At 34.2% G+C, this 12170-nt stretch overlaps 1 protein-coding gene across 1 annotated transcript in view; it reads right to left on the reverse strand.

Moving 5' to 3' along the window:
- Nucleotides 1–778: 778 nt before the first annotated feature.
- The window catches only part of IFT74 (intraflagellar transport 74), a 77780-nt gene continuing 66388 nt past the window's right edge, over nucleotides 779–12170 (reverse strand). The window contains exons 17-20 of the mRNA XM_029920925.1: nucleotides 6874–7037; nucleotides 6182–6307; nucleotides 2535–2595; nucleotides 779–1092 (exon numbers count right to left, since the gene is read on the reverse strand). Coding sequence (XP_029776785.1) covers nucleotides 974–1092; nucleotides 2535–2595; nucleotides 6182–6307; nucleotides 6874–7037 — 470 coding nt within the window. The 3' untranslated portion in view covers nucleotides 779–973. The remainder of the gene's footprint in view (nucleotides 1093–2534; nucleotides 2596–6181; nucleotides 6308–6873; nucleotides 7038–12170) is intronic.

Consider the following 12170-nt stretch of genomic DNA (forward strand, 5'->3'; position numbering starts at 1 on the left):
TATCTCCATAAAGCCCCCTCCTCCCACTTTTTAAAGAAACTAATATACTTGTGTTTCAGGAATACTGAGAAGTAGAGATATCTGATGAACATGAAATGAAAGCAAAAGGATGATTTTCAGAAATATTTTATGCCGGTCAAGATGACTCATTCCTGACTACAAGAGAGGATACATCTTTAGTTACTATAATGTCTTCTAGATTTATACTATACAAGTCTACCTCTTCTAGCTTTTCAAATGTTTGGGCAATGCTTACAAATTAATCTACTTCAAAAGAGTGAATGTATACTCCAGAGTGGTAATGAACAGCAATAGCTGTAGTCTAAAACAGACTGCCCTAAGTACAGCATTTCCTTTAAACTTCATGTTTTCCTAGCATATACATGTTAGAAAATATTTTTAAAATGCCAAGGTTAAAGTTTTTAATTCTGAATCTTTAAGGATAACTGACATACAAAAAGTGTATTACATTTACCTGCAACTTTATATTCCCTAATATATCAAATATACCCTATTTGAGAAATAAAGCTCAAAGCCAAACATCTCCCTTCTATTCTTACTTTTTCTAGAAGCAAAAACTGACAAGATTGATATATGTGCTAAATAAGACTCACACTCCTTGTACCCCCCTACAGATGACTCATAAAAAAATGGTATCATTTGCTGCCATGGAAGGATTATACCAACTAAATGAATCTCAATGGCCACTTGTAGTTTATCTCTTGGTTGTTTGAGACAATTTTTATCACCCACACAAATAAATACAAATATAAAAAGGTACTTTAATGTATGCAAACTTTTTATTGAACAATTATACTATTTAAAATATCACTCTTTGAAGTGGTCATAAAAATTATAGCACTCAAACATTTTAGGTAACACTCTTCAAGGGTAAGCTATTTTTTTTTCAGTCAGCTTATCCAAAGTTTAGCAGCAGAGGACACTACATCAGAGACTTGCAGTTGGCTCAGACTCAGTTTCTGTTCATGCTGTGTAGAGCATCCATGAGGCTTTTATTGTACTCTGCGATCTGCTTGGCCACGTTCTTCATAATTGACTGGTAATCACTCTCTTGACTCTTGGTTGCTATGACTAATTACATGAGTTAAAGGAGAACACTGACCAACAAAAACAGTAATCTACTTTGTTTTTTGGAAGGAACCAAATCTACTGGTATCTTTCTTATTGAAAACTGAAAACAGCACAGAAAAAGCAAAATTAGAATATATAGAAAAATATATTAGATTAAGATCATTTGAAACCTAAAAGGCCAAGCAAAAATTTTTTCAAAAAAGTACACCTACAGGGGCACTTCAGTCAGTTAAGCATCTAACTCAGCTCAGGTCATGATCCTGTAGTTCATGAGTTCGAGCCCTGCACTGGGCTCTGTGCTGACTGCTCACAGCCTGGAGCCTGCTTCGGATTCTGGGTCTCCCTCTCTTCTCTCTCTCTGCCTCTTCCCCATTCATGTGTGCTTTCTCTCTCTTGCTCTCAAAAATAAACATTAAAAAACATATTTAACTCTAAAAACGTACATCTACACTATCAAAGCTTTTTTATAGTTATGTTATGCATCTCAATCTAACTCTCGTCTGAAAACTACTGAATGTTCAGAAGAACCATATTCTCTAGAGTACCACACAATTTCTGAAGTCTTCCGACTTGACTCTATTTCAAAATCGTCTACTTTGTGTTGCATAAAACTAGACGCTGGACTAAAACATATTATGTATGGGAATCTGCTTTTTTAAAAAAATGTTTATTTATTTACTTATAGAGAAGGGGGGAGAGAGTGAAAACACGTGGGGAAGGACAGTGAGAGAGAGAACCGCAAGCAGGCTCCATGCTCAGCACAGAGTCTAATGTGGGGCTCGATCTCATGATCATAACCTGAGCCGAAACCAAGAGCCAGGCACTAATGGACTGAGCCACCCAGGTGCCCCGGGAGTCTTCTACTTTTAACTAAGTTGCCCTACTGTGGGAATACAGCTCCTGATGCATTTCATCTGGCGATAAACTGGGACCCATGCTGCCCTGAGCTAAAATTTAGCAGTTTCCTAAAGGAGAATCTATACTACCAATGAGTCAGGAGCTACTTTTCCAAGCAGAGATGTCCTTAATGGGTCAAGGAAGAGAACAAAAAATAACTTTTGGGGAAATGTTTCTTAAAACTTCACAACACATGTTCTCAGTAGCTGCTTCCTTCTCTTATGTAATAGCACAAAAAGATAAGCAAGAAGATGGGATGTAAGTATCACCTTAGCAGAAATGTGAGGTTGAATTGGCTGAAACACAGGTGAGCTTGAAGGTTGACTCTGGTTTACCTCCCTCTCCTGCCCAGATATCCAAGGTACAGACATACCCTAATTATTGTGGACTAGAGACTAAGTAAGTCTTATTCATTTATGACCCACATAGTTTAGCTTGGTGATATTTGATAGATGTGTGTTACATTTCATTTCATTTCAATCTTTAAAGAAATTCATAGGAAAAAATCACTCAGTCAAGTGCATGTGCAGCTTTTCAAAGGATACATTCTTTCATCACGAAATTATTTTGTTCATGGTGTTGCCACTTCCTCTCCAAATTTGTAAGCTGAAAACACAAAATGAAAATGTTAAACAGTACCCACATTCAAAACAATTATATACCCTTTTAAAAGGATAAGGAAAAAGCATTCAATTTTAGTCTTATCAACTCTTTGCATTTTAGTGAGATAAAGCCATGGTACACAAAAAAGAAAATTAGAAAAGTTTAAACTGTAAATATATTAATAAATACAATATTGAATTTGAGAACAGGTTTTACTCTATATGTTTATTTTAATTGGAAAACATTCACAATATTTATTATGCCAATGAATGTGCCAACTGAAAGACTATTTTTTTTTCCCTTTCCTAAAAAAACTAGGAAGAAAGAATGGGACATGATGGGAATCTCTCCTTGAAATCTGGAAGTCTAATGCCACAAATGTGATATATATTCTAACACTGTCAAAGGTTCAACTATATAGGAGTAACTTCCTTATTTCCAGGGCTAAATTTCCTGTCTAATTCCACAGGCTGTGATAAGAGCAGAGCTGCAGTGTGAAGATTATAAGAGGGTTGGTAAAAAGCTGGCACTGTTACAATAATTTCTGCATCAACAGGAAACTAATGTGGATATTATATTGATGGTTGCTTCCTCAGAAGACAATTTTACTGTTATAGAATTAAATTGTTTTTCTGATTTAATTAACCTTGTAACTCTGGGTTATGGTGTTTCTTTTTTAAGATGCACATAGTACTTTTCCTAAGCAAAAGACTGTCTGAAAAATGAAACATTACTGTGCATGGACATTTCGAAGACATGATGATCATTTTTAAGAATCTGATAATTGAAGCAGCATTAATAATATTTCTTTCTACTCTCATGTTAAAATTATTTTAAGGACATACGTTCAGTCTTAATGCAGCATCCATACCATTGTTTCCTCTAAAGAGATAAATCTAAATATTATGATAAATCCTAACTAATTAATTATATAAAAGGTATGTACTATGAGGTAACACTATTAATTCAGACATAGCTCCCCAGCTGGGAACTCAAAGTTAAGATGGACTTAGGAAGCAGTCAGCACTTTTTGACAATAAATCTCTAATAACCTTTTGCAAAGTCAAGTACCAAACTTTTCCTCTTTGTTTCATACAAAGAGGTGGCCTTCTTAAAATGCAGCAGACCTCTTAAGTGCTAAATGAATGCTATAAAAGCAACACTATGTAACTGGTCAACTTCCTTCTATACTATACATCTGTATTAGTGACTTGCCTTTAAACCTCTGAGGATATCTTGAAGCACGAGTCTGTTTTCCTACAACTTGAATAGTCTGTTATGTGTTCTATATATATTCTGGACATTAACCCCTTATTAGATATATGATTTGCAAATTTTCTCCCATTCTGTAAGTTGTTTTCATTTCGTTGATTGTTTCTTTTGCTGTGAAGAAGCTAATTTTTCCTTTGATATAGTCATACATATTTAATTTTGCCTTTGTTGCTTCAACTTTCAATATCATAACCAAAACACTGCTGCCAAGACTAATGTGAAGGAGCTTTAAAAGTATATATTTTTAATGTTTATTTATTTTTGAGAGAGAAAGACAGTGTAGAATGTGAGAAGGGGAAGGGCAGAGAGAGAAGGAAACAAAGAATCTGAAGCAAGCCCCAGGCTCTGAGCTGTCAACACAGAGCCTGACATGGGGCTCAAACTCACGGATCATGAGATCATGACCTGAGCTGAAGTCAGACACTTAACCAATTAAGCTACCCAGACGCCCTATGGGAGCTTTATCCCTGTTTTCTACTAGGAGTTTTATAGTTTGTTTCAATATGAATATTGTTTAAATGATATCAAATAAATAACAGCCATTTCTCAAAAAAGTCTGTTATGAAATTTATTTATAGATGTCAAAAAAGTTTTCAAGAAAATAGTTGTAAAAGATAAAGGGACTAGATTTTATATAATCAGTGGGGATTCTCAAAAAGCAACAAATAATACAGAGAGGACTGTAAATTGTGAGTTATGTTGTGAATCCCTGTTATCAGTAAATAGGGTTAAATATATGATTAGTACTTGATGTGGTAGAATAAACAAGGTAGCCATTGACTGGCTCCAAGAAATTGTGTTTGTCAAGTGATTTCCTCCTTAAATACATCAATATATTTTCCTAAGAACCATTTAAGACAATAGCCTCATAAACTTTTTCTTAGATTTCTTCTCCAGCATCCATCCCCATTCTTAACAGCCTAGGATAATTGTGCCACTTACAAATCTATATCTAGACCTGTATATCATGAAGTAGAGACAGAATAACTGATAAATTTGAGTATGTAAATTAGTGATTTCTAAGCTTTTAGCAGTGTGGCAAACTCTGATGAGACTCCACCCCTTTCAAAAGGAATATAAGGTATATTTTTGTCTTTAGAGTGGTGAATCCATACATAGCTGTCATAAAAAATCAAAAAAAGATCTTAAAATATTTAAGTGAGAAAATGTTTAAAGACTGCATGCACAGAATTTGATTTTTTGTAAAAACAATATAACATGGGTATATAATTGCAAAGGAAAAAAATTGAGAGGGATATTATACCAAAATACTAACAATGGTTGTCTATCATGATCATATTAGCATATAAAGAATACTTTTTCATGCATTTAATGTTAATGAATCAGCTACAAATTGCTAATGTATACTAATTACATATGAGAACGATCAATCTTTATCAGACCATAACTAGTGATTTCGTACATGTCACACAAATACTTTCTAAACACCTATTATGTGCAAACCCCTGGCACAGTGTAGGAAGAAAGTGAATGAGAAAGAAATCATCTCTTCCCTCTCAGATAGGGGACTCAGTTTAGCAGACCTCTGACATTGTTCAGGTAATTCTGTCAGTAGGAAGACTGATATGAAAAGGGGGCTTGTCTGTGCATCCTGTGTAAATAATCAAAATGTAAATCAAGTAGTTCAAGGACAGGACTGCTTTTTACAGCATTAAGCAATTTTAAAACTAAAAATAACCTAAACATGCAACAATATGGAATTGCTTCGGTAAATTATATTATATCCATAAAGTCAAATATTATATAGAATTGTTTTTTTTTTAATCTACTGACAAGGGAAAATGCTTATTTGGTATAGTAAGTAATGAAAAACAAGTTTCCAAACAATATGTACCATATGATACCATTTCTATAAATATATAGAAATACACATATACTTAAGTGTGTGTACAAATACACACAGAGACTAGAAGAAACTACGCAAAAAGAACAAGAATTATTTCCTCTGTGAGACAGTAATCATTAAGGTTTATTTTATTTGTGGTTTTTGTGAGCTAGCAGCTTCTTCATTAAAAAAGCTTGAGTTTTGAAATTTTTAAAACGTATTATCATAACAGCTGTGCCTAGAACAGGGCCTAGCATAGAGCAGCCTTCAATATAGGCTTATAAAATGAGAACAAAAGTAAATTCATTTCAGAGTGGAGACTGTACAGAGTCTGGCTATCTTCAAAGCCAGAAAGTCTGGAAGGTAAACAAAGCAACTTTAAAAAAAATTGTTTGGGGGTAGAAATATAGATTAAGAACATGGGACAGTTTAGAAACAGAAATAAATTTCAGAATCTTTTTTTCTTTTTACCTGAGAATGTGTCTCATTTTCTTGCAATTGTGTTTTTAGAGTCTCATACTCTGCATTTTGCTTCTCCGTTATTTTCTTAAAGGCATTTCTACGAGTTGTTAGTACCATTCTCTCCCGATGTAATTTCTAGATAGATCCAAATAGAAGTAAATAATAGACTTCAGCAAATATCTATCGAGCCTATATAAATCATTTTTTACTTGCATTTACTTACAATGGTATTCTGATTAAACTCTACCAAGATTATAATTACTCTAAAATCTGTTTGTAAAATTACCTTTTGAGTTATAATAAGCGAAATAGTATTAACTGTATTATTAACTCTATTAAGGCTGCTATATATGTGTTCTTATCCAATAAAATTTAATTTAAATAATTTATTTTAATGTAAATAGCAATGAAAAGTCACTGACAAAGAAGTCTTAAGTAGGGAAATATCATAATCAAACCTGCATTTAACAAAGTTCTTATCTTTTGGAATGCTCTATCCCTTGCTTTTTCCTTTTGTTTAAAACTTATATCGAATTCCTACTATATACATATATATATATATATATACATCTTTATTTGTTTCTTAGTTTATATATAAAATAATCAACTGGAAATAGTAAATTCTATAAACTACATACATATTAAATTTAATCAAGAAAAGAACATTTGTATTATAATTCTGTAAGACTGTCAACACTTACCTTTTTCTTTTCTTCACCGGATGATTTTAAAGCTGACAAATCATTATATGTTTCCAAATCAGCTGTCATTTGTTTAATTTTGCTTTTCAGAGAATGCTGTTCCTCAGTCATCTTACTTTCCAGAAGCTCCATTTTCTGTAGATCCAACTGTAGACGTTGACTATCTGAAACATAAGAAAATTCAAAACCATAATCAAAACTTTATACCTTTCACAAAGAAAAATGCAATATAACCATTTAAAAAATCATGTTTAACAGAAACATAAATTTCATTGTAACCAGTGAGACAATACAAAATAAAGAAGAAAAAAATATTCTTCCTTCAGGTAACCAACATAACCTGATGTATACCAACCATACCTATCTCCACTTTCATACAAACATTAAGAACACACACAGTTTTTTTCTTACTTAATAATATACTGTATATTATTAGACCCATTATTTTTAATAAGGCCATGAAAGCAAACTATGAAACATTATATATACGTAGCTGAGCAAAATTTTGTAACTACATAGTCAATTCTCATTACTTATGATAATTATATTCTATAAAGCTACTGTAAATACTTAGCAAATACTAAATTATTTGCTCCTATGGTTGATATGGGGTTATATATACGTAGTTGAGCAAAATTTTGTAACTACATAGTCAATTCTCATTACTTATGATAATTATATTCTATAAAGCTCATATATATATTATATATACATAGTTGAGCAAAATTTTGTAACTACATAATTCTCATTACTTATGATATTATATTCTATAAAGCTACTGTAAATACTTAGTTAGCAAATACTAAATTATTTGCTCCTATGGTTGATATAGGGTTAGGTTCCTGACAGCCACTGGTCACAATATTTTCATCCATCAACTAATATGTAACTTTGTTTTATGTGTGTTTCTGTTTAAACATACCTTTAATTAATATATATTCAAGGCCAATTTATGCCTGAACAAAGCTAACTTAACTCACATATTCTCTGTAAGGCACCTTGAAGTCTTACAAATACTGGGCTTAGGAACATGGACCAACACTTCAGCACTGTGCTTGGAAGCCATATTATATAGGTAAATCACCCAAAAAATATAAAAATGTGGGGGAAAAGTGGTACCAAATATGCCACAAAAAGGATACTTGTTAACAGTATGAGGATTAAAACAAGAAGGCAGGGTGTTGCCTTATTTGACCTTCACTGAAAATGCATGTTAGGCAATTCAAATTTTATGATTTTGCACATGTCCACAAATGACCATGAAAGTGCTACAAGTATTAATTTTGGGGTTACAAATTAATTATGGTGAGTAGGTAAATTTACAAATACAGAATCATGAATAATGAGGACTGACTGTAAATATATATGTGTTTAAGAGGGAATGTGTATCTCTCATTATTTGTTTCAAAAGTATTGAGCATCTACAAAGTATTAGGTGCTAAGAATATAATGGAAATCAACAGAGACATTGTTTTTGCTCAAGGAGCCATATTCTAGAGGTAGAACCAGGATATAAAACTAAGTATTTATAATAAGCTAGATAACTACTATGAAAAGAGTAATATAGGGTACCATAAGAGCATATGGGACTGAGGGAACTCTCTAAATACATACATTTTAACTGAGTGAGGCTTTAAGGATTAGGAATCCACCAAACCAAGGAGAAAGTAAATGTGTTCCAGGCAACACAACCAACATATGCTAAGTCTAGAGGTGAGAAAACATGGCACATCTAAGTAAATAATAAAATTTCTGTATGTCTAGAGCCCAAAGCTCAAAGTGGGAAGAATTTCAGTTCATGAAGGGCTTTATAAATGAAAAAGTTTGAAAGATTATCCAAAAGGCAATGGTAAGTCATCAATGAATTTCAAATCAGAGTGTGGCGTAATTAAATTTTAGAAAGTTCACTCTGGGGGTCCCTGGGTGGCTCAGTCAGTTGAGCGTCCAACTTTGGCTCAGGTCATGATCTCACAGTTTATGAGTTCAAGCCCCACATCGGGCTCTGTGTTGGCAGCTCAGAGCCTAGAGCCTGCTTCCGATTCTGTGTCTCCCTCTCTCTCTGCCCCTCCCCTGCTCATGATCTCTGTCTCTCAAATATAAATAAATGTTAAAAAAAAATTTTAAAAAGAAACTTAACTCTGGTTTCAATGTGGGTAATTAATTAGAAAAGCAGTACTAACATGCAGAAAGACCAGTTAAATGTTGATTCAGTGATCTACATACGAAATCTTAGATTGGTGTAACACTTTGGGGATCTTTTTTTCATGGAGCAATATTTATTAAGTGCTTTTTGTGTGCCAGGCAAACTTCTAGGCATTGGGGATACAGCAATAAATAAAGCATATGAAAATCCCTCTCCTTATAGAAACTATATTCCAGTGAAAGACAACTATATATATGAAATCTAAAGTTATGTCACATGGAAGTAAATGAGGAAAAACTATGGGGAGATGTGGAGGGACTCAAGAGGTATTAGGGATCTGGGGTTAATAATACAGACAACTGACTGGATACTGGTGAGCAAGAGGAGTCAATGCAGAGTCCCATTTCAAACTTAAAAGTAAAGGAGTCGACAGTAGGGGAGGCAGAGAGAAGTCCAAACTTTTGTTTGTAGGAGGAAATTAAATGATGGGTTCAAGTCAACTTAGGATATGTTATTTGAGTTACCTCGGAAACACCCGATAGTAAACATGCCATGTATAGATATATACAGGCATCTAAAGCCCTGAGAGAAATCTGAAGATATCGATTTTGAAATCATCCACATGGAGATGGCACCTGAAGCTATGGGTGTAGTTGAAATCATCCAGGGAAAAGGATTCATGATAAAACCTATAAAATAACACATTGTTAAAGAATAAATTGATATGAGGGATCCTATAAAGGAGAATAAGAAATGACCAAAGACAAAAAAGAAAAATGAAACCATGGTGAAAAGACATTTCAAGAATAAAGGAGTGGTTTGTAATGCAGAATACTACTTAGAGATTAAAAAAAAGAAAAAAACCTGCAAAATACAAGTTGTACTAACTAGACAGGAAAACCTTGATGTATATCCTGAGAACAGATTTCATAGAAAAAAAACTGGGGACCAAGAGTGAGAAGAACGTTTTGAAAACTTTGGCAGTGAAACCTCAGAAAGGGAGGGATGAGAGCTGGGCAGAGAATACCTGCGAGAGACTTTTTCTTTTTTGCCAGGATGAAATGTTTGAAAACGACTACAGAAGATATTGGCAAATGACATACCTAACAAAGGGTTGATATCCAAAATATATAAAGAGCTGATAACAACTCAATACCAAAAGACCCCAAATAAGCCAATTAAAAATCGGGAGAAGACACGCATAGACATTTTTTGAAAGAAGACACACAGATGGTCAGTAGGCAAAAGATGCTCAACATCATTCAACGTCAGGGAAATGCAAAAACTACCATGAGATATCACCTCACAGCTTTCCAAATGGCTAAAATAAATACAGAAGAAACAACAAGTATTGGTGAGGATGTGGAGAAAAAGAAACCCTTGTGGACCATGGCTGGCAATGCAAACTGGTACACCCACTATGGAAAACAGCATAGAGATTCCTCAAAAAGCTAAAAATAGAACTTCCCTATGATCCAGTAATCACACTCCTGGGTATTTACCCAAAAAATATAAAAACAATAATTCAAAGGGATACATGCACCCCTCCCTATGTTTACTGCAGCATTAGTTACAACAGCCAAATTATGAAATCAACCCAGTGTCCACTGATAGATGAATGGATAAAGAAAACATGAATATTATTCAGTTATAAGAATAAATGGAATCTTGCATTTGCAACATCGATGGAGCTAGAGAGCATATACTACTAAGTGAAATAAGTCAGTTGAAAAAAGACAAATACTGTATGCTTTCACTTATAAGGGCAATTTAGGAAACAAAACAAATGAATGAGGGGAAAAGAGAGAGAGAAGCAAGAGAAATAAAAAAAAAAACAGCCTCTTAGCTATAGTGAAAAAATAGAGAAAAAAATATTCTGATGGTTAACAGAGAGGAGGTGGGTAGAGGGATGGGTGAAAGATGATGGGATTAAAGAATGGACTTACCGTGATGAGTGCTGAGTAATGCATAGAATTGCCGAATCACTAAATTGTACACCTGAAACTCGTATAACACTGTATGTTAACTATACTGGAATTAAAATTAAAAACTATTGGGGCGCCTGGGTGGCTCAGTAGGTTAAGCCTCCGACTTCGGCTCAGGTCAGATCTCATGTTCGCGGGTTCGAGCCCCGCATCAGGCACTGTGCTGACAGCTAGCTCAGAGCCTAGAGCCTACTTCCAGTTCTGTGTCTCCTTCTCTCTCTGCCCCTCCCCCTCTAAACTCTGTCTCTCTCTGTATCAAAAATAAAACATTAAAAAAAAATTAAAAACTATTAAAAAGAAAATAAAAAAGACTCGAAAGATAATATCAACATTTTAATAGTCCTAAATTCTTGAGTGAGAATGTTTTAAATTCTCTTATTTATGCTTTTCTGTATATCCAAAATCCTCTATAATGAATACAAATCACAATAAGGCAATATTTTAAAAAATTGTTTTTTTAAAAAAACTTTTTTAATGTTTATTTTTGAGAAAAAGAGAGAGAGTGAATGAGTTAGAGTGGGGGAGGGGCATAGAGCGAAGGAAACAGAGAATCCGAAACAGGCCCCACGCTCTGAGCTCTCAGCACAGACGTAGGTCTTGAACCCAGATAAGTGAGATCATGATCTGAGCTGAAGTCGGACACTTAACCAACTGAGCCACCCAGGCGCACCTCTGTTCTTTTTTTAGTGTTTATTTATTTTTGAGAGAGAGAGAGAGAGAGACAGCGTGTGAGTGGGCAAGGGGCAGAGAGAGAAGGAGACATAGAATTCAAAGCAGGTTCCAGACTCAGCTATCAGCACAGAGCTCAATACTGAGCTCAAACTAATGAACCACAAGATCATGACCTGAGCCGAAGTTGGATGCTTAACCAACTGAACCATGCAGGTGGCTCCAAAAATATTCTGTTCTCACAGAATTCTGTAATATCTACCGTCTCTATTTCAGAGACTTCTTAACATTGTGGTTCTGAATTTAAAAGTCCTTTTACAAACTGAGAGAAAGGTATGGAGGGAATCAGTATTACTGAGTGCCAGAAATGTGTGTGACTTTATATATTATCTCTTCTACTTTTCAACAGCCTTAGGAGGTATGTTATAAGGAAACTGAAGCTTAGAAAGGTATTGTGTCCACGGTCATACAACCAGTCAGGCTTTGGTGCTGAGTGATAT

Source organism: Suricata suricatta, chromosome 13, assembly GCF_006229205.1.
Source record: "Suricata suricatta isolate VVHF042 chromosome 13, meerkat_22Aug2017_6uvM2_HiC, whole genome shotgun sequence".
Taxonomy (NCBI): Eukaryota; Metazoa; Chordata; class Mammalia; order Carnivora; family Herpestidae; genus Suricata; species Suricata suricatta.